General features: G+C 56.6%; 1 protein-coding gene and 1 long non-coding RNA gene across 5 annotated transcripts in view; one reads left to right on the top strand and one right to left on the bottom strand.

Moving 5' to 3' along the window:
* CXXC5 (CXXC finger protein 5) overlaps positions 1–15,140 on the top strand; it is a 35,288-nt gene extending 20,148 nt beyond the window's left edge. For 2 of the 4 annotated variants that reach the window (XM_053907438.1, XM_019424357.2), the window contains exons 2-3: positions 11,513–12,591; positions 14,109–15,140. In XM_053907438.1, coding sequence (XP_053763413.1) covers positions 11,674–12,591; positions 14,109–14,153 — 963 coding nt within the window. In that variant the 5' untranslated portion in view covers positions 11,513–11,673 and the 3' untranslated portion in view covers positions 14,154–15,140. Of the gene's footprint in view, positions 1–7,359; positions 7,451–11,512; positions 12,613–14,108 lie in introns of those variants that run through there. The other 2 variants (XM_019424359.2, XM_053907439.1) reach the window with 2 other exon arrangements.
* Positions 6,400–9,256, bottom strand: LOC128778313 (uncharacterized). The gene is made up of 2 exons (XR_008423876.1): positions 9,070–9,256; positions 6,400–6,626 (listed from the first exon to the last, which is right to left on the bottom strand). It is a non-coding gene; the product is annotated as an uncharacterized LOC128778313 (long non-coding RNA).
* Positions 15,141–22,365: the final 7,225 nt, after the last annotated feature.

The raw sequence follows: 22,365 nt of genomic DNA, 5'->3' as shown, positions 1-22,365 counted from the left end.
GAAATAATGCATGTGTTCTTAGCTCCATGCCTCTTTAAGTGTTCCGCCATGGTTATTATTATTGTTGACACTGTTGTGTTATCATTACATTATTATTCACGCTCTCGGGGCCCCAGCGGCTGCAGTGGCTTTGGGCCTGGACACAGAGCTCTCGTCTGCAGAGAAGGAGTTACAGTTTCTAATTAGTGCCCTAAGGAGAGGGCCTAGGTTTTTATTTTTTCTGGAGGATCCCACCTGCCCAAGGCTTCCCCAGCCCCTGTCATACCCTCCCCAGCCTCAGGTAGGGGGCCTGGCTCCAGGCAAAAGCCTCCCCAAATTTCCCCTGCCACTCCCCCCGCCTCGCAGACCTCTGGGGCCATGAATCATTTATGAGGCAAAAATGAAACCAATTAAGGACAAACTTTGAAAGCCTCTAATTGCTGCGCCTGGTGGCACCGAGGAATGAGGGGAGGCAGGCCTGCTCGGTGCGGAATCTCCTTGGCCCGGTCCTTCCCAGGCCGCCTGTCCCACAGCGTCTCAGGGCGCCGCGTCCTCCCGGCTCCCTGCCGCCTCCCGGCCAGCCGCGGACGTGCCTGCGCGGCTCTGGCTGCTGCGTCTGCCGCCCCGGCGCCCGGCCGGGTCCCAGGCCGACTAATTAGGCCCGGCTCCCCTCCCCGCGCTGCCCGCTCCAGGCCCGAGGTGATGGCGGCTGTTCCTGCCGTTCTGGGGCCTGTGCCCCAGAGCTGGCCGCGTTTCTCGGGGCGGGAGCCAGCTCGGCTCGCCTGGCTTAACCCAGACGAGCCCAGGACGCCCTGTCCCTGAACTGGGAGGCTGGGGCTCCCCACGCCCCCACAGTGGGGTACAGGCGAGGGAAGGCTTCCCTCGGTGCTGGGGCACATGGTTGGACAGTGCCATTCAGTTTCAGGCAGAGCCGCTCTGCTCAGCACAGCAAGAGTGGAAGGAGCCGGAGCCGGAGCCGGAGCTGGAGGTGGGGTGTGTGGAGGGGGGGGGGGGTGGCTGATGAGAGGGAAGCTGGGAGATGCAGGGCAAGGGGTAGGGCGGGGTATTGAGCTCCTGAAGTGTTGCAGCGGAACCCACCTCTTCCCCTCAGCTTTGTCAGGAACACAGTGACCTAATGCAGATTCCTTAGCCTTAGTTTCCCTGTTTGTAAATTATCAGGACTGACCAATCTTCTCCTGATTCGAGATTTGAGGAACTGGGCTTTATATCCCCTACTTCCCTCTCTTGTGAGCTCTGGGAGGGTGGAGGTCAGGGTCTGGAGTATGGACCCAGCAGGGCCTGCCTCACTGCCATGAGCTCTGGGCACGGGTGACCAGCCTGCTCGCTGTGCTGAGGGCCAGGCAGGCCCTGGGCACTCAGGCACGTTGTTTGCTGAAACCAAATTTCTGTGCTTGTGTTTTTCCATAATTATATTAGCAGGTGGGATTTTTCCTCGGGGAGGCAGTGGGAGGGGGAGCGCCATGGCAGTGTCCCCGCCTGCTCTGAGCGTGAGCTCACACTCAGCTCTGCCCGCCCGCCTGTAATGATTTTTTAATTATGCAGCCAGTGCTCGGAATTGTTAATCCGCCTCCAGCCCAGCATCCCCTCTTGCAGCTCACACCCCAGCCCCTCACTGGTGTCCCCAGAGTGGTGGTGCCCAGCCGGGTGTCCATCACCGATGCTTAAAGTCCCCACCACAGTGGGAAAGAGGTGAGGCAGAGAGGGCCGCAGGGGTAACTCTGCTCCATGTGCATGTGACAGAACTTGGTGGTGGTGGGGCCTGTGGCTCTCTTTGTCCTCCTTCCCTCCTTTAGCCCCAGCATGGCTTGTACCATGGCTCCAGGATAGCTGTGGCTCTGGACAGGGACAGAGGAGGGATCAGTGCCCACCCCTGAGTGATTTGGCCACACCCATTTCAGAGACATTAGCCCCACTCTCCAGCCTTGTGTGACCCCAAGGACACACACAAGTATGATCTTTGTCTCTGTCACACACACAGTCACACTCTGCTTCCCCTCCACTCAGACTCACAGCTACACAAGCACAATAGCATGCTCTGTGTTTCTCACACACATAGCCACACCTGAGGGCCAGGGTGCCCTCAGGAGACCACATAGCTGCCTCCCGTGGCCTACAGTGCCCTGCCCCCACTCCCTTGCCTTCATACCTTCCACCCCCACCCCCTAACTGGGATGCACTCTGAGGCCTTCCTTCTCGCACCGGGTGCAGTGGCTGCCTGTTGTGGCTGGGCCTGCCTGGACATCCATCGACCTGGCCTGGGGGAGGTGGCGGGGGTGGGGGCTGTTCTGCAGCACCGTGGCGGCGGCTCCTCTCCAGGCGCCCAGCTGTGGCATCTGTCAAGGTCAGATAGCGACTCCGGAACCAGCCGGCTCGGCCCCATGGCCCCTCTCGCCTCATTATTTTTGTGTTCCGGGGCTGCGGCGACACCTCCCTCCTTCCTCCTCAGCCTCCTGCCTCATGCCTGCCTCCCCCACGCCTCTGCAGGGAGGGCCTGCGGTCTGGGGGCTTTTGTTTTCCAGTTTTTTCCACGCTCGGGCCAGGCAGGCTGGGTAAGACGCTGGTCAGAGCTGTTAAGTCTTGAACAACAGGCAAGGAAGGTGCCTCCCTCGTGACTGGGACAGGCTTTCGGCTAGTGGAACCCTGGGTTGGTTTCTCAGGGGGACAAACTGAACGTGGGTGGAACCCAACCCCCACCAAAGCTCAAGCACACCTGTGCGTAGCTTCCTGTTTCCATAGGGGCCCCAGCACCTGGCACCAGTTCCTGTCTGCACCATCCCCATTCCAGTCAGGCCCCACATTCACATCTCAGAACCCCTAGAGGCCCTGATACAATTCCGTGTGTGCACATGCACACAAACACACTGGTATACACACCGCGGCAGTGTGTTGACACTCGTGGGCCAGAAGAACCCACAAACATCTACCCGCCACGTAAACCACTATACTGTACACACATGCACACTGAAGCGTATGCTCACATCCACAGATGTAGATAACACACACTCTACTTGTACACACAAGGAGGTAACACGGTCACAGACATTCACCTGCACTGGTTTATAAGCCTCATGTACACATCAGTGTTCACACCCACAGAGTGACATCTTGAGTCTGTGCACTCACACCTGGGCACACCCGGAGTCCCCAGACACACACACTCATGCGCACAGCACACGCAGCATCTGACACACCTCCCAGGTGGATACATGCAGATATCCTGGTCCATAGTGCTGCTCTTCACGATACGCACTCCAGCCAGAGCTCACTCCCTGGGGCCCAGTGTTCCTTGAGCACATTTATACCACCCAGGAGGCATTTGTCCCTGAAATGCTGAAGTGAGCTTGAGGCCTCCCCCTTGATGTGCTCTGTGTGTCGAGGGAGCCCCTGGAGAGTGGGAAATGGTAGTTGACAGATGGACTGTCCTACCAGCCTGGTCAGCCTCTTTATGTAGACCAACCTGGGCCCAAGAACACCAAGATGGAGTGTGACGGGGGCGGGTCCCAGGTTCACATGGTGAACTTGGTGGCTTCTGGCAGAGAGGGCGGTCTCGGGTGGGATGGCCTCTCAGGTTCTGTTTCTGGGTCCCTGGCCACGACCAGCCCCCAGTTAGGGTGTGTAAGTGTTGGGGGAATGAGATGTGGGCAGACTCCAGGCCCCCCAGAGTCTCTGGGGTAGTCCTGGCGATCCACTCACTTCCTCCGCCAGCTGTGGACTGCTGTGACCACCCTTGAGAGGGGGAGGTAGCTGGAGGTTTAGCAGTGACAGGGCCCCCACCCCCCAGGAAACTCAAAACCCTGGGCCAGCCGCGGGTGGCGGGTTGGGGCAGGCACAAAGAGGGCCTCTGTGCGGCCCGGCTGGGCTGCCCACAGGATTCTGGGGGAGGAGGCAGGAGCCGGTTTCCGTCCCATTCTGCTTCCTGCGGAGGCCGCCGGAATGCCCGGAGCTCTGGCCTAGCCTGGCCCGTCCGGCCCACCCGCAGCCCCTTCCCCTGTCTTTTCCTGGGCCTTAGGGTACAGCTGCAGAGTTCTCTGCAACAGTGCCTTCACATGTTTGCCCAGAGCCTGAGAGCCATCCCCCAGAACCCATGGGAAACCTAGGGGGTTCCCCTAGGCTGGGCTGAACTGGACCTCATCCTCCAGCCATAATCCCTCCTTCCATGTCCCTCAGAGCCCTTGGCCAGTGTTGGAGAGCCAGGCCTTGGGGTCACACAGACCTGGTTTCCAAATCCTGGCTTTGCCACTTATTGACCTTGTGACCTTAGGCAGGTGACTTTACTTCCCTGAGTCTCACCCTGTAAATGGGTGACAATACTAGTTAAAGAGTTACAGAAAGAATTCAGTGAGAAAATGTGTGTAAAATGCTTAGCACAGTACCTGGTAGAGTGAGTGTGCGTTATTAGGGTCTGCTATTACGTCTTCTGGGGAGATAGGACTGGGAAGGAGCTAGATGCTCCTCTCCCAAATAGGTCTTATATGTGGGGCTTTTTCTCAACCCTATGACCTATTCAAAACCCTTCTCTCCAGTCTTTAGTTTCCCTATCTGCAAATCACATCACAGGCAGATTCAAGTTCTCTGGGATTTAGAGGATGGGAGGGGGTCACTATCTAGAGTCTTTTGTCTGTGTCTCTCTACCTTTTTCCTCGTGGGCCCCTCAGGGATAGTGACTTTTTACAGTTTGGGGTGAGGAGTAAGATCCATTCTCCATTTTACAGATGGGAAACTGAGGCTCAGTGTAGGCGAGAGGTTTGGTCAAGTCAACAGGAAGAGACAGGATGGAGCCAGAAACCTAGACTTTAGGACTCTCGTCCCCTACATGGTCCTGTTAACACCCTTGCTCCCCACACACAAGCCCTGGAAAGATAGATCCCCCTCCTCTAATTCCTTGGCCCACTTATGTTGAGCTAGCCTTCCTCGGCTTACCCAGCGGGAGGGAGATCCTGAGTGAGTGAGTAGGTGGGCTCTGATCCCAGGTCGGTGTCAGCTTGGTCATTACTTTGGGAAACGTTAGTCTAGATCCAGAGGGTCCCAAATGGAGAGGGCATTGCATTCTCTACATCACAACTCTTTACTGAACTGCCCGCTCTAAATGGGGCAATAATCATCTTCCTTCAGAAGGTGTGTAGGAAGATTCAGTGAGACAAGGAATACAGTGTCTGGCACACAGGAAGTCCTCCTTCCTTAACATATTAGCTATTACCCTCCTGGTTCCATGTGATAGACAGAGAAACAGACTCAGAGGCCTTATGCCAAGGTCACACAGAGAGGAAGGACTCTTCTGATCCTTTTGCTCTTCTAGGGAGGGAACCTGGCCTGACAGAGGTACCTGGTAAGGGAGGCTTTGTCTTTATCTGAAGTGTCCCAGATCACTCCCTAGAGCTGCAGTTCAGGGTACACTGCCTGCCTGGGGCCTCAGTGTTCCTGTCCATGAAATGGGCTGACCCCCTCCTCCCGCTGTTTTTTGAGAGCTCTGTAAAGGAGAGTAGAGTACCGTGTACTCCTGGGGTCTTCTTTAGCATGTTTCATTCTTCAGGTAATGGGGTTTGTGCCTGCCCTAGGTGAAGGGGTCTAAGAGGGTCAGGGGTGCGGAGTCAGGGAAACAGAACTGTAGCCCCCTGCTGTCTTTGGTAGTTGGTCTTGGGGGGTTATTAGTCCTGAGGAAATTCTAGTAGTACTGAGGGCATGTTCTACCCCAGGCCATCTGCTGGGTGTTAGCAGTGGTTAGTGTGTGCTCGAATGTGTGTTCACCTATAGCTGGATGGGTGCCCTGTGCTCTCTAGCGAGGGCTGCATTTCTCCCAGCCTCCAAGACCACTGTCTCCATGTGCATCTTCTTGGGCCCGAGTGGGGCTTTTTTTCCCCTCTGGAAACTCCCTAGGCTGAATCATGGAAATCAGAGACGCCACCCCCAATCCCGCCCCCCCTCCCCCCAACCTGGCTTGCTCAGCTCATCTAAGTTCAACCACCATAGCCTGTGGTCTGTTCTCTTCACCACCACTGCTTTGCCCACCATCAGTCTGTCTGTCCATCTCACCTCCCCTGGAGGCCAAGAAGACCAGCTCCAAAGTTGGTGGAGGGGACATGAAGAGGGTGTAGCAGGGATGTCAGGAGTGCACATGGAAGTGTGGGGAAGAATGTGAAGAGCCAGAGTGTGCAGGTCTGCAAAGCTGGCCTGTCCAGACGATGGCGGAATGGTGGGCCCTACTGGGCCGGTGCCTCCGGGTCCTGAAGGCCCCTCTGGAATGCAGCCTCCTCCAAGAAGCCTTCTGTCAGCAGGTAGGACGGCTGGGAGTCTATTCTAGCCAGCAAAGGAGCAAGAGAGGATTGGCGCCTTGCCCTCAGACTTTGCCCTTGGCAGTGGTGGTGGTGGCATAACTCTGTAAATTTATTAAAAATCATTGAATTGTACACTAATAAATGGGTGAATTTTATTGTTTATAAACTATGCGGGGCACCTGGGTGGCTCAGTCGGTTGAGCATCCAGATCTTGATTTCAGCTCAGGTCATGATCTCACAGTTCAATGGTTCAAGTCCCAAGTCAGGTTCCATGCTAACAGATCGGAGCCTTCTTGGGATTCTCTCCCTCTCTTTCTCTCTGTCTTTCGGTCTCTCTCTCTCAAAATAAATACACTTAAAAAAAAAAAAAAAAAAAAAGGAAAGAAAGAAAGAAACTATACCTCAGTAAAGCTGTTAAAAAAAAATCCTACCCTTGGCCTCAGCGCCCTGCCCAGTTGGGACTCGGCCAACCCCCCGACCATACCTCGCACCCTCTTCCTTATTTCTTTTTTTTTTTTTTGAAGCAAACTCTACCCCCCAACAGGGGGATCAAACTCACGACCCTGAGATCAAGAGTCACATGCTGTACCGCATGCTCTACCGACGAGCCAGGGACCCTTCTTCCCCTTTTCTTAAGAACTGTTTTCCGGCTCATGTCTCCTTTGGTAACCTCCCCTTGTCTTTAGCTCACAGGCTAGCAGTCCCTTCCTCCAGAAAGGCCTCCAGTGCTCCACTTGGTTGCCTTCCTGCTCTCATTTCATATTGGTTCATGTGACCACTGGCCAAGCTCCTGTGTACTCCTCCAGGGCCGTGCTGGGTCTGTATCCTGCACTGTTTCCCCAGTACCACAGGGCATGGGGCCGCTTTTGGGTAAATGGTAGTGGGATGTGTGCATGTCTCTGTGTAGACAGCGTCATGCCTCCCCCCCAGTGCCCCTTCCCCCATTGCGGTCTGGCCCAAAGGCCTCAGGACAGAACCCTGCTGGGGATGAATCCTGGCTCACCTGGGGCTCAGGGTGGAGGGAGGGCATTACCATCACCTCTGGTGACTTCATTGCCAGCTGGCATTATGAGGTCAGTAGCCCAGGATTCCAGGTTCCTGCCTGGGCATCTCCAAGCCCCCCAGGTGAAGACACGACACTGGGGTCTGTGACAACTCATCCCCACAACCACGTAGAGGTGACAGGCATGGTAACAGCCCTGGAGGGTGGGGGCGGCCTTGGGATTGCTGGGTCACCTTGCCCTGGGCTACTTTGTCAGTTGCACAGGTAGAGAGCAAAGGTAATCCCAGAGCAGGGTGACTAACACTTAGGTTCTGGGTTCAAATTCTAACGGTCCTGGGTACCAGCTGCTTGACCTTGGCCTGACAGCTTGAACCTCTTTGAGCCTCAATTTCTTCATCTCTCAAATTAATTATTTCTGTTTTGCTGGCCGCTGACTTCTGGGAGGAGTCAAGGAAGGAGAGCAGACATGTAAAGCATAAGAGTGCAGGGACTGGTACACAGTAGGTGCTCAATAAATGCTACCTGATAGAGTTAGTTAAGAGACCCTGGGTGTCACTTGTTGCTGGGAGCTAGTTGAAGTGGGGTGGGTCTCTGTCTTCTGGTGCTGGCTAGGGCCTGAGAGTAGAGGCAGGGGGCGGTCCCAGTGGCAGGAGAGTGGTCCCAGCTTTGACTTCCTCTCTTCCCAGTTTTGCCAGTAAGCCAGAGCCCATAGGGGGTTGGGCCACAAGGCCAGGCCCTGAGGCCAAGAACCCATTGACCCTCAGCCCTCCTTCCTATCTATCTCTGCTTCCCTGGGCCCTGGGCCAGAGTGGGCTGGGGACCACCCACCCCCTGCCTCCCTTTCAGAGCTGTGGGCATATCCAACTGCTTTCTCTTGGTCCTCAGGTCCTCGAGTGTAGGATTCTCTCCCTCAGGGCTGTTTCTGTGTCTGTCAGACCCTCAAGTCTTTTCAAAGCTGGGCTAAGAGCCTTGGATCTCTCTGAGCCCAGGTCCATCCATTTTCTGCTTCCCATGAAGCTCTGTTTTCTAACCTTGACCCTTTGCCCTGTCCTCTCCAAGTCCCCCTTTCTCTGACCCGCCCCTCAAGTTGTCTGTCTCATGATCCTCCCGTAGCACCTGTCTCTGTTCTTCTGCCCCCATGTCCCCCTCTGCCCCCCAGCTCTCCATGACGGGTTACCCCCCCACACCCCCTCATCCCCCTCCCTCTGGGCTCTGTCCCCACCCGTCAGCCCCTGGTCCCAGCTCCCGGCCGGCCCGGCTCCTGCATGGACAAAGGGGTCCTTTGTGGGCTGACCGCGGCTGGCGGGGCGGCGGGGCGCTGGCTCCGCATTGCTGATGAAACGGAGCCCTTTGTTGTCCCTCCTCAGGCGCAGTATTTCTTTTTGGGGGCTGGATGCGTTCCTGGCAGGGCCGATGATGGATGCGCCCGCCGCCGCCCGCCTGCCCGCCAGCTTTCCCTCCCGCTCATTCCCGCTCCGCTTCAACGCAGCCCCAGCTCCTCCCCTGCTGCCTGGGCACTGCCAGGCCCTTCGTAGCCTGGGAGGGGGTTGCCGTGTGCCTTGCAGTAAAGGACTAGGGCCTGGGAGAAGGTCTTAAGTCCTCCCCTTCCGTGAGTAGGGCAAACAAGCCCTGTGGTCATTGGTCCACTGGGACCAGGGCATCAGCTTTTCCCAGGGTCTAAAGGAGAAGATGAGCCAGGTATAGGGGCAGATTTGGAACAAGCTTAGGGACCAGGCTTTGGGGACTAACTAGATGTTGGTATCTACCCACTCCAGGGTTTGGGGACAGAATTACCTGTGTGCCAGTCCCCCTTCTGTACTCCCCACCTTCAGTTTCTGTGGCTGACACATCAGTGTTCTGCCTGCAGCACCTGTTTGATGACATATCACGTCGTCTGCTCCATAGCTCAGCATGTCCCAGGACATGGGGGGCTGGGAGAGGGTAATCCCTGAGGAAGGACAGAAAAATGAAAGATCAGAGAAATTCAGAGAAAGGGCCAGAGATGAACAGAACATGAGGTTTTGTCCCTACCACGAGACTCAGGATGGAGACAAAAGCAGAGAGACTCAGCCAGAGCACCAGCCCTGAACGCAGGCCCGTGTTGGAGGGAGCTGACTTCTAATTGACCTGCCCGCCCTGTACACAGAGCCAGATCCTGAAGCTGGGAGGAGGGAGGGAGGGAGTAGAGCAAGAGCAGCGTTAATGCAGCTATCGATTTCTGCCACCAGCCAGCAGGCCGCAGAGGCGGGGACACACAGGGGGGCTAGGGCGCAGACTGCTCCCCTCCCCACCTCTCCAACCCAAGGGCTCCTACCTTCTTCTGTCTTCTCCCCTCACCATGTCTGGGGCTGCTGGAGCTTGCTCCGGAGCAGGGTAGTTGAGCTCAGATGGGCAGGGGCAGTTAATTTGGGGTGACAGTCTCTAGCCCTGATCTCACTGGCCCTGGTCTCCAGTACCTAGCCAGGTGTCACTGATGCCCAGAGGGGTACTGATTTCTGAGGGGGGGCCTGAGGAGCCAGCCTGGGTTTAGCCCTCAGGAGGTGGGACAGAGCACAGCTATCCTTGGGCATACATCATCCCCTTCCTCTTACTACAACTCTGATCTCTGTGGTACCCCCAGCCCAGCCTGGACACCTTGCCAGGCCCTCCTGGGTTTGTCCTGGTAGAATGTGCCAGCTTGCCCAGCTCTTCCTTACCACCCATCTACCTTCACTAGGAAGGAGCGTTCGTGGGCCAGTGCTCTCTGGGGAGAGGCAGGGAGCGTCTGGCTGTCTGCTGACGCCTGCCATTTTCGACTCACTCAGGAGCCAGAGCTTTTTTCCCTTTCCTATATGCACTCCTCCTTGTGGCCACTCCTTAGCAGCCCTGTCTGCTCAGGGCCTCAATTTCCCCCTGTGTAAGTGCAGAGGGTTGGACTAGATGACCTCCCGGGACCAGGACCGGCTGAGTCCTGTGACTGGGGGATGGTGGGGTTGCCTGGGGACAAAGATGTATGTGTGCCGGCCCCAATCCTAGGGCGGGACAGGCCCAGCCAGATGTGCGCCTCCCCCTTGAGCCGCCAGCTGCTCAGGCTGGGCCCTCTCCTCCCGCCCTTCTCCCAGGGGTTGCTGGGCCACGGCAGGCAGGCAGGCAGGGAAGGGATGCGAGAGAGCCAGGGCTGATGAGGAAACGGCCGCTCCATTCCTTCTGGACAGTTCCTCCCAGACCCAAGGAGCCTAGCTGCTCGCTCGTAAGCCTTAGCCCTGGGGCCTAAGCAGAGCAGGCTCTGTCCTAGAAAGGGGCACCTCTGAAATATGGATGTGGCCCAAGAACAGGCTCTGCTCCCTGGAGGGTCGCACCCACTCGTCCCAGCCTGCACCAGCCAGAGGCCCTTCCTGCCCACAGCCTACCCCAGCTCTGAGCTCTCACTGGGACCTCATCCCAGACCCATCTGGGAGCCAGGCTGGAGCACAGCAGGGAGGCCTGAGTAGAGACAAGAGTGGGGTCTGAGGTAATGATGACTGTGGTTTGAGAGTGAGGAGGAATCGTGTGTTCGATATGTACACAGTGTGTCCCCACATTCTTACAGGAGGATTGTCCTCTGGCACAGTGCTGCCTGCCCTCTAGCAAGAGGATACATGCTCCTTGAAATAAGGATCCTGTGCGCTATTTGGTAACCCCTGTTAGAGTCACTTTACTTTCCCTGCAGGACTTGTCAGAGCGTTGAGATAGATAATCAGTATGTATTAGGAGTTGCCAAATGAGGGCCTAGGAGCAGCTTCCCAGATTTCTGGTCTGTACGTTCAAGCTTTGCAGAGGCTGTTCCAACCCCTCTTTGTAGATGGGTCACAGAAGGAAGATGAGGAAGCAGAAGGTGACTCTGTAACCATCTGAGGTTCATAAACATCTCTAGCTCTTCCCTACTACCCCAGCCCAGGAAGAAGTGGCTGCAGATCTAGGCTGTACGGATTCAGGCTGGGCTTCCACCATGACGCTCATTAACTGTAGATCCCTGCTCAGTTCTAAACCTTATGTAAAACGGAGTATTCCTAGCCACTACTTCAAAGGGTGCTTGTGAGTCTGAACTGAAGTAGTACAAATAAAAAATACCTAACCATGTTGGGTCTGGCACTTAAATAAATGCCCAGTGGGGCTTGTGGTTGTTACTACATGGGGGTACAGTTGTTGGTAGTGGTGGTGACGTTGGGAAAGGAAGTGTTTACTGCTGCCCTGACCCTATACTCTTTTGTCCCGATAGAGTGAAGATCCTTCCACGTGGACACCTGACCATGTGCCTGCCCTGAGCAGCAGGGCCCCCCAGCCATCTCTGTTGTGGGCAGCAGGGCCCGGTGCTCGTCTGTGGACCCCCCGCAGTTGGCAGGCCCCCCCCAGCAGCGGGCTCTGGGCCTCGGCCCCACCATGTCGAGCCTCGGCAGTAGCCCCCAGGACAGCGGTGGCAGCAGCAGCAGCAACAGCAATGGCAGCGGGAGCAGCGGCCCCAAGGCAGGAGTGGCTGACAAGAGCGCGGCGGTGGCCACTGCCACCCCAGCCTCGGTGGCGGATGATGCACCACCCCCAGAACGTCGGAACAAGAGCGGCATCATCAGCGAACCCCTCAACAAGAGTCTGCGCCGCTCCCGCCCTCTCTCCCACTACTCTTCCTTTGGGGGCAGTGGTGGCAGCGGCGGTGGTGGCAGCATGATGGGCAGTGAGTCTGCTGAAAAGGCTGCTGCCGCTGCGGCTGCCGCCTCCCTGTTGGCCAATGGGCATGACCTGGCGGCAGCCATGGCTGTGGACAAAAGCAACCCTACCTCAAAGCACAAAAGTGGTGCTGTGGCCAGCCTGCTGAGCAAGGCAGAGCGGGCCACGGAGCTGGCAGCCGAGGGACAGCTGACGCTGCAGCAATTCGCGCAGTCCACGGAGATGCTGAAGCGCGTGGTGCAGGAGCACCTTCCGCTGATGAGCGAGGCGGGTGCTGGCCTGCCCGATATGGAGGCCGTGGCGGGCGCCGAAGCCCTCAATGGCCAGTCCGACTTCCCCTACCTGGGCGCCTTCCCCATCAACCCGGGCCTCTTCATCATGACCCCGGCGGGCGTGTTCCTGGCCGAGAGTGCGCTGCACATGGCCGGCCTTGCCGAGTACCCCATGCAGGGAGAGCTGGCCTCGGCCATCAGCTCGGGCAAGAAGAAGCGGAAACGCTGCGGCATGTGCGCGCCCTGCCGACGGCGCATCAACTGCGAGCAGTGCAGCAGTTGTAGGAACCGAAAGACTGGCCATCAGATTTGCAAATTCAGAAAATGTGAGGAACTCAAAAAGAAGCCTTCCGCTGCTCTGGAGGTAACGGCGCCTTAGAGGGAGGTGTGTGGGCTCTTGTGTCTGTCTGGCAGTCCAAACCCACCCCCCAGCCCCCCAAACCCGCTTTTCCTACCTGGGCGAGTGGGGGCTGCTCAGCCAGTCCCTGGGCTCTCGGGTTCTAGAGCAGGCTCCCAGACACCAGTTCACTGCTCAAAAAAGTCAGAGCCACATCCTGAGATCTCATTAGGTTGTAGTTTGCAAGGCCAGCATAAAGTTCCAGGAGGGGGCCTAGCACTTCCCAGCCAGGCCCGGGGATCCTGAACCCCCTCCTGGAGTTTTGGGCCAGCTACTGATGTTCCCATATAGGTCCTAAATTGCTGACTTTCAGACATGTTCTAACGTTTCCAGTCCATAACCTAGGATGCTGGGGGCTCTTCCGTGTCCCACTTGAGGGGTTCTCTCCTGTGGACCATGTGGCTTTGAGGGGTAAGCCCTTCACTTGCCCCTTCAGAGCCTGGCCTTTCCCCTAAGGCCACCCAAGGATAGAGTGGCCCCAGTGCTCACTGCCCTGCTCTAAGGCCTGGAAGAACCCTGCGTCTAGACATCCAGTTGACAGATTTGGGGTTTCTTGGGGCCCCAAGGTCAGTCTGGCTACACAGGTAATCGCCACGGGTCCTACGGGCCTAGAGTGAGGGGGTTGCTGTGATCTTGGGGTATAGGCAAGGCCTGTCCACCATGGGATGATCGGCTTAGAGCAGGCAGAAGGGTTCCCAAGCTGCTTTCTTTCTCTCCACCCTCGTGGCAGAGCTTGTCCCTGTGCCCCCAGCCGTGGCAGCCTAGCTGTGGTGCCAGGCCTGGGTACAAAAGCATCTTTTCAGCCTGCTGTCCCGGCCCCGGCCCCGCCCCTCTATGAGTGGGCTGGACGCAAATGTTCAGAATGGTTGGAAAACAATAATGGCATCCCAGCCATGGCTACTCCCCACCCCCAAGCCCCAAACCTCATATATCTGCTCTCCTGCCCAGAGAATACACCTCTATGCACACAGAGGCACTCACCTCTCATCTAGTGTAGACACACACATGCGCGCACAAGCGCACACACGGCCCTGCCCAGTACCCAGTCTTACTGTAGGTGTACAGCAAATCCCCTTCCTCCCCACCACACCTCCGGACACACTACACACCGTGGCATCGCTTGAGACACACATCCGTATGCTTACATGCTCCCTCGACAGAAACATGCACACAGCCCCAGATGCACCACAGCCACTCGGCGCTTGTAGCCTCTGGACCAGGGGAATGGGTCTTCCTGTTTGGAAGGAGGGTTCCTGGACACAGTGGCTCAGGGGGCCTCAGGGTGCTCCGGGCCCTCCAGCGGCCCAGCGGGTCAAGGCTTCTTCTCTGGCCTGGTCAGGATGGCAGGAACTCCACGGGGTGGCTGCCTTTACTCCATGCCCGTCCCTCCGCCATGAGGCCGTCCACGGGGGAGCGTCTTTGCATCAGGCCCCGCCGGACCCTGACTGAACTCTCTCCTTGTTTTTGTCTCCCGCCCCCGCCAGAAGGTGATGCTTCCGACGGGAGCCGCCTTCCGGTGGTTTCAGTGACGGCGGCGGGAACCCAAAGCTGCCCTCTCCGTGCAATGTCACTGCTCGTGTGGTCTCCGGCAAGGGATTCGGGCGAAGACAAACGGATGCACCCGTCTTTAGAACCAAAAATATTCTCTCACAGATTTCATTCCTGTTTTTATATATATATTTTTTGTTGTCGTTTTAACATCTCCACGTCCCTAGTATAAAAAGAAAAAGGAAAAAAATTTTAACTGCTTTTTCGGAAGAACAACAACAAAAAAGAGGTAGAGACGAATCTATAAAGTACCGAGACTTCCTGGGCAAAGAATGGACAATCAGTTTCCTTCCTGTGTCGATGTCGATGTTGTCTGTGCAGGAGATGCAGTTTTTGTGTAGAGAATGTAAATTTTCTGTAACCTTTTGAAATCTAGTTACTAATAAGCACTACTGTAATTTAGCACAGTTTAACTCCACCCTCATTTAAACTTCCTTTGATTCTTTCCGACCATGAAATAGTGCATAGTTTGCCTGGAGAATCCACTCACGTTTATAAAGAGAATGTGGATGGCGCCGCGTCGAGAAGCCCCTCTATCCATCCACACGTGCAGAGTGCAGAGCTGCGGCGAGGAGCTCACAGAGGGGGAGGGAGCAGCCCACCCACCCCTGGGCCCAGGCCAGCCATGCTGCACTCGCGGTACCCAGAATGGGATCCCCCCTACCCCGACGATGATGATTTTGCAAAAATGAAAGTTCTGTTCCTTTATCCATTGAGATCTGGGGAGCCCGTGTCTCAATATTTCCGATCCTGGCTACTTCCCTTAGAGAAAATAAGTCCTTTTTTTCTGGCCTCGCTGATGGCAACAGAAGAAAGGGCTTCTTTGCGTGGCCCCCTGCTGGTGGGTGTGGGTGCCTGGGGGGCCCCCTTGCCCACGGCCAGCTTCCTGCTGATGAACATGCTGTTTGTATTGTTTTAGGAAACCAGGCTGTTTTGTGAATAAAACGAATGCATGTTTGTGTCACGAAGCACCGATGGCTTCTTGCTCTCCGGTTTGGGGGGCTGGCTTGGGGGCTGTTGGTGGGCAGGGGTTGTCTGGAGCCACCTTGAAAAGAAAGAAGGATGGCTTGGGGACATTTAGAGTGGGGATCTCTTGGGTACTGAGGCCCTGTGGTACCTGAAGGGGGTCAAGCAGGAGCAGCCGGCCTGGCTGAGGTGGTGAAAGTGCTGTTAAAGTGACTGGTACTGGAACATCTCATCTGCCCGGTTGTACCCCCCTGCCTCAGAACCCGGACCTCCGGGGACCTTCACTCACTTGGGGCCACCATCTCTATTTACCTAAGGTTGTCGGGGCCTGATCAGTGCAGAGCAGCCCGCAGTACTGGAGGAAGGGCCCAAGTTGCCTGTTCGGTTTCTTTCTTGCAGGGGTCTACTGCTCCCCCAACCGCTGCGGTGACACCCCAGGGAGCAGGTTTAGCCCAGGTTTGTGGGGACCTGGCTGTGCCCAGAATGCATGCAGAAACCTCCCTCCCCCCACATACCCCTCTTCAGGCCTGAGGGCTGGCTGCTGGACTGGGGCCTGGGGGGATCCTTGGCTTTGGTTCTTGTACGACTTTCTCCACCCCCAGAAAATGTGTTGGCGCAAGGTTGTCCGCGACCTCAGAGGCCAGATGTCTGGGGAAATCACCACATAGCCACATGGTCTACACCAAGGCAGCCTGAACAGGAAGGAGTGACAGCTGCATGGCCCCCACCCCTGCATATCACAGAGGCCGGCCTGCAGGATGAGACCTATCATCCACCTGACGTGGAGGCCTTCTTCCCACCCAGCTGCTTTGAGCCTGGCTGAGATGGAGGCTAGACTTGAGGAAGGACTTCCTGACAATGTCGGGGCCTCGCTTCAGGTGGGTGAGGGCTTTCAGGACGAGGGAAGGGGCAACTTCTGAAGCTGAGTGGGCAGCGAGCTGGGCGAGATGAGCTGCCTCTGCTATTGTTCCTGGGAAGAGAAAAAGCAGCTCATATTGGGTGGGGGCTCTGACCCCCAACCCCTTCCCAGTGTCACAAGCTCCCTTAGAGCACCAGGAGCTCAGCAGCCTGGCCTGGCACAGCAGGGGCAGGCGGGGGGTGGTAGGAGGCAGCTTTCAACTCCAGCTCTGCCTGGGAAAAATTCCCTTTCATGTGGCTGCCTGTGATCTCTCCAGGCGGCTCTGCCGAAGGGGGGCGTCCAGCGGGGAGTAGGGGGAGGTGTTGTAGCCAGGAGCACCCTCATCCCCTGCAGGAGGCAAACTGCAACACCTCCAGATCCTCAAGTGGGTGGGGAGGGTCCTCCTTGGGGGCATCAGGGTGGGAAGCCTGGCCAGCAGGGGGCACCCAGGCAGGACGCCCCCGCCTGCCCCCGCCCTGCTGCTGGCAGTACACAGGCCGCAGATGGCCTCGGCCAGCCCTCATTGGCATGCCTACAGGTGTGGGGTGGACGGCTCCAGTGCCAGCCCCGAGGGGGGTGCTGTGACTCAGCCAGGCTGTACCTTTTAGTGTGCCAACCCACAGCCCAGCCATGGCTCCTGGACCTACCCCTCAACACAGAGAAGCCCTAAGCTTGAAGCCCCTCACCTCTTCCACCTCTTCCAACTTGGGCCTTTGTGCTCTACTTGTGGAAATGGTGGGCCAGCCCCTCTGTCTGTCGGAGGCGTAGGCAGGGGTGGGGATGGCTGTGGGCTGAACGCAAACGCATGATGAGACCTCAGTTACCTCATCTGGGAAACGGGGACAATAATCATCTCCCCTCCATAAAGTTGCCTGAGGTTGAAATGAGATCACTCTAGGGAAGGGCCTGGCTCATCTTAAGCACTCGGTCAAATGGCAGCTGGTGTTGCTATTTTAAAGCTATTCAACTAAATCTCACCAAGATGTCCCCCACCTTCTGCCCAGGGTGTGGGTCCTCCCTAAAGCCCTAGCCACCTCACCTCCTGCCTCCCACTTCTCCCTGCCATGGGGTAGCTGCTGCCCCTTCCCGCGGGCTCCAGCCCTGGCCAAGCCCTGCTCCAGCATTGCCCATCTCTGCCCATTTCTGTCTGGCTCACTGTCTCCAAATCTCCATCTTGATGGTCTCTATTGGTTTCTGACTCTCTTCTCTGTCTCTGTCTTACCATCTTTCCATGTCTCTGAGTCTCCACGTGTCTCTCCCTGTATCTTGCACCTCTGTGTCTTCTGTTGCAGGCTCACCCCTGCTGCTCTCCTGCTGACAGGGAAGTACTTAGAGGGAGGCTCCCTGTGGAGCTGTATGTCCAATTCCCTTCCCTAGGGGTGCCCTCCGCTCCCCACTGCTACAGTTGGGAGCCTGACTTCCTGGTGACCTGGGAGTCTTCAGCCCATGCTCTCCTTTCCTCTACCTGGATGGCAGGGGTATTTGGGGGTACACCCGAGGAAAGAGAGAAACCCAGACTCCGTGTAACCGTGTGTGTGAGTGTATGTGTGTGTGTGAAAGAGAGAAACAGACAGACAGACTTCAAGGCCCTGACAACCATGTGAGGCCTTGTGCAATAATGTGGATACATGTGACACGAAAATAGATCTGTGACAGTGTGTGGTAGGCTATGTGAGATCTCATATGGCCATGGGTGAACGTATGACATCAGCAGCCACACTTTGGGGTATTTTGTGACATTGCATGTGTAATCCTGTGACACTGTACAATCCTGTAGCAGACCCAATGTGATACCAGGTTGTACGGCTCGATGTGTGACATTGGGCAATTCTGTGTGTGACATCGGATATGCAACACTGATATTGCATGGCATGCATGACCCTGTTACAGACACTGGGTGATTCTATGTGGCTTGGGACATTGTGTCTGTGTAACCATCATGGGTGTGGCCCGAGACTGACACCAGGGATTCTATGTGAGTGTATGATGCCAGGTTGTGACCGTGCTGTGACCCTGTGACACCGCTTGCATGACCCTGGGCGTGTGCTCGTGACGTTGTGTGTCAGTGTGCACCTGTGATCCCCTCAGTGATGCTGACACTATATGCCATGTGTGGCTTTGTGTACAAGATTTCCTGGGTCTCCGCCTTGACGGCGTGCAACTCTGAGGACAGAGCGGTGTCCCTGGCAGCCCCTCTTGCCCACAGCCGGGCCCTGAGGCCCAGTCTGAGTGGGGGAGCTGGTGTGGGGGCAGCAGGCGCAGTTCCCACGGCTGCCACAGCCCCTCTCCCGGCCCTACCACCAGTTTCAGCTCCACAAAATATCCTGGCAACCCCAACCTCTTTGTTCTCTGCGGCCGCCAAAGGCCTCTCCTCACCCCAGCCTGCCCAGCGCCTGCCAGGCACCCCCCTCCCCTCCACGGCAGCAGGGTTTGGCCTGATCTAGTCCCTCGGTGCCCTTATAACCCCCCCCCCCGTCCCCTCACTGAGGCCCCTGTCTCATGCCCTGTCAGCACTACAGACTGGACCTTTGACCCTCTGCTATGAGCTTGCTGCGGTCATGTTGTGCAGGAAGAAGGAAGCAGCACAGCTCTTGTAACGTACTAAGTGATTGTGGGCCAGGAGCTAGGTTCTCTGTATGGTTATTGCCCTTTGGTCCAAGGCTAGTTGGAGGCTGTCTTCAATCTAGAATGGTTTCAAGTTGTTGAGTAAGTTTTCTTCTTTGGCTTCAGAAAATCCTCAGGATAAGGATTACTACCTATTTTACTGACGAGAAACTGAAGCCCAGTGAGAGTGCATGATCTGCCCAAGTCACAGAGACAATGGTAGCAAGGGTCTTACTAGAACTCGGGCTTCTGGCCTCTAGCCCCTTGTACCAGCATGCTTTGGGAGGACCAGTTGCCTCCATGGAAGGGAAAGGGGACTTAGGAGTCTGAACACATGGGTCCTCTTCACTTCTTGGTCCCCACATATCAGTGTGTGTGCGTGTGTGTGTGTGCATGCTTGCCCTTGCTACATGACCTTGTCCAAACACCCTTGCTTCTCTGTTTCTAGGAAAGAAGGGCAACATAGCCAGGGATTGTGGGGTGGGGTAGGGCACTTGGCAGGGTGCTTTGCCAAGCAACAAGTTCACTTCACAGTGCCAAGACCCACAGTATTTCCAACAGGGACATGGGGCTGTTGGCCCCGGGGATAGATTCTGACTTGGGCCCTTAGCCTCTATTCTCAGATTCGACTTAGCTCTGTGCAGTCACAAAGGGCGTAGTGATGGCCACTTGGCTCAGCTGCAGTCAAGGCTGCTTAGGCCTGACCTGATTGCAGCACCAGCTCCCACTCCCTCTCAGGTGCCAGAGATGGATGGATGGAGGTCATTGTGCAGCCTGCCTGGGCCCCCCACTGCCCACCCGTGGCCCTATGCTGACAGGCAATGCTGACAACAGCTAAGGTGGGGGAGGGACAGGCAGCCACCAGCATGTTAATAATACAGACCTTGGCCCGGGCACCCTGCCGGCAGGTAATGGGCACAGAGAGCCTCAGCTGCCCCCCAAGGTCACACAGCCCTGCAGGGAGTCCCATCCCCAGAGGTCCACATCTTCCCTGAGGGCCTCTTGAGGGCTCTTCTTGCCGCACAGAGCAGAGAGTGGCTGGGGAGGATGGAAGGGCTGCAAGAGGGTCCCCCCGAGGCCACCGACCGGGCTGCCAAAGCGGACACTTTCATCTCTCTTCGCCTGTCGACCTGCCATCCCTCAGCGGCATTAAATTCCCCTCCTGCCAGAGAACAAGGGCTGCTTCAGATTCCAGGCAGCAGGGCGTGAAGATGGGGCGGGCCCCGGGGGGAGGAGAGTGGGGTCCTCCAGGGCTCCAGGCCTGGGTGCAAAGTGCCTGAGCTGGGAGGGGGCGGCTGAATTTGGGGGCTCTGGGGGGCCAGCTAGTAGCTGGCCTTCTGATGCAGGTTTGTTTCCTGTTGCATTCTCCCTTCTAATGGATGCCTTCCTCTTCAGGTGCTACGTCCTCCAAAGCCTTTTTCACCCCAGCAGGCCAAGTGTAGTGTCCCTGCACCACCCCCACCAGTGTACTGATCACTCTAGGTGACATCACCTGGCTTCCGGGCTGTGGTCTACAGTTCAGGGAGGGTGGCATTAGCACCAGAAAACCTTCTGTAGGCTGAATAAATACATTATCTCCTCTTTCTGGGCATTTTTTCCTCTTGCAAATTTCCATCCCTAATCTGAGCGCTGTTCACAGGTGGGAGAGACTTACTAGAAAGAGCCCCCTTTCCCTAGCCCCCATAGAACATCCATACTCTGCAGATCTATGCTTGGTTAGAAGTACTAATGATATCCCCAGCCTCACTATGCGTAGAACTTGTGGCCGGGCATTGGACCAATCCATTGCACTTACTAGCTCATTGAATCCTCACAATAATCCAAGAGGAGGGCATTTATCAGTCAGTCCATTTTATGGATGAGAAAGTTGAGGTTCAGAGAGGTAGAAGTGGAAAAACACACAAGGTCAACACAGCTGGGTTCCTCTGGTTTCAGAAGTTGTCGTTTAAACACCTGGTTATGCTTCAGGCTTTGGCTGGAAGGAGCCCCCCCACCCTCCACCCCACATGCTGCCGTGATCATGCCCAGATGTGGGATTAGGGTCAAGCATTACTTCCTTAAACTTTTCTGCACTTTCTGACTCTGTGTTTTTTTCACTCTTTTTTGTTGCAATAGATGTATATTGCTTTTCAAATCAGAAAACCTAATAAAAGTTCTTTAACCAAATGTTCTTAAGCCCAGAAAGGTTTGGAAACAAAGAATACTGTGTGGAGTGAGGGTGGGGGATGAGAGGGTAGCCCAGGAACACTGCCCCCTCCCCTGGAATGACAGGGTTTGGGTATTTGGGGGGCCCAAAGTGGGTGCAGCCTGAATCCACTTGGGCTTCTGCCTCCATGGTGACTTCCCACCACTCTCACAGCCCCTCACCCAGCTCTGAGGCCTGTCCAGGAGGGGGCACCGCATGTGGCTGAGTTTTAGCTCTGCTGCAGGAGGATCCATAGGCAGCTGCTGGGGTCCAGGGGGAGTGACTGCGAGGCTGAGGGCCAGAGAAGTGCCCGCCGTTGATAAGGCGACAGAGCCCTCGGGAGCCAGGATGCAGTGAAGCCATGGAAACGTGGCTGAGGTGTGAGGCTGGTTCAGCGCTTCCCTCAGGTGGCTGCCTCCCAGGCCTGGTGGGGGCCCAGCAAGACAGGCCTATTCACTCCCTGACCTCCTGAAGACTGGGCTTGGGCAGGCTGCTGGGCACGCTTGATGTCACCCCTGCCCACTTTCCCCAGGGCCAGGCTGGGATCAAGCATTGGGTCTGAGTGGGGAGAGCTGAGGACAGAGGCAACGGTACTCTGAGTCCTCTGCCCCAAAGTCCCCTGACCCCATTCAGTAATCCCTCCCACTTTCTACTACCCAGTTCCTTTCCTATAAATATGTGTGCATTATTTACCTTAAGCATTTTGATAAATCATAATAGCAGAGACATCTGCTGTCAAAACTGCAAACTGCATTTGGGGCTCAGCTGGTGGCCGAGGGCTAGAGGCTGGGGGTGCAAGGGTTCTGATGGTCCAAGGGGGATAATATGGATGACCGCCCCCCACCCCCCGCAACTCCTCATCCAAGGAAGGGCCTTGAAGGAGCCCCAGACCCCATCCTTTGGGACCCCTCCTCACCAGCTGCTGACCATGAAACCTTCCCAAGGAGGCTATCCACACCCCCCCATCTGTGTTCCCTCCTTCTGCCTCCCTCTGCCTCAGAATTAATGCAGCCGTGACAGCGGCTGAGGAGTCCCCGGAGCGGAGATTAACTCCTGGGGCAGCGCAGGCGGGGTTGACCATGGGAGGCTGAGGAGTGGGGGCCTGATGCACAGTCCTCACGAGATTAATCGCCCTGCAGCCGGCTTCATCACGAGGGTGCCCAGTGCTCTGACCCCCCCCCCCACCCCAGCAGGGGCACCTGGCTCTATCAGGAGCTTGCCCTGCCTCCTGCGGCCCCCACAGCCCCCAGTCCAACTGGTGGAAGGATTTTGGTTGCTGAAACTGAGTTCCCTTATTTTGTCTTACCTTCCTGGTGGCCATCGGGAACCCTGAGGACCAAGCAGCAATCCTGTGGCCTCTTTCTCTCCTGTTCCCAGCTTGGCTCAGCAGCCTAGGGAGGGGGAGGCTTTAACCCTTGCCTGCCTCCTGCTGGTTCTGCTGGCCCCACAGGCCTGTGGGTTCTGAGAGCAGAGCTGGGGGATGGGGAGCTCAAAGAGGAGTGCAGTGGGACTGCTAGCTCCAGCCTAATGGGCCTGCTGT

The sequence above is a fragment of the Panthera pardus genome, unplaced genomic scaffold (genome assembly GCF_024362965.1).
Source record: "Panthera pardus isolate Hobbes unplaced genomic scaffold, ASM2436296v1 HiC_scaffold_2, whole genome shotgun sequence".
NCBI lineage: Eukaryota > Metazoa > Chordata > Mammalia > Carnivora > Felidae > Panthera > Panthera pardus.
Note: the sequence above shows the minus strand (reverse complement) of the source record. Positions and strands in the feature narration are given on the sequence as shown.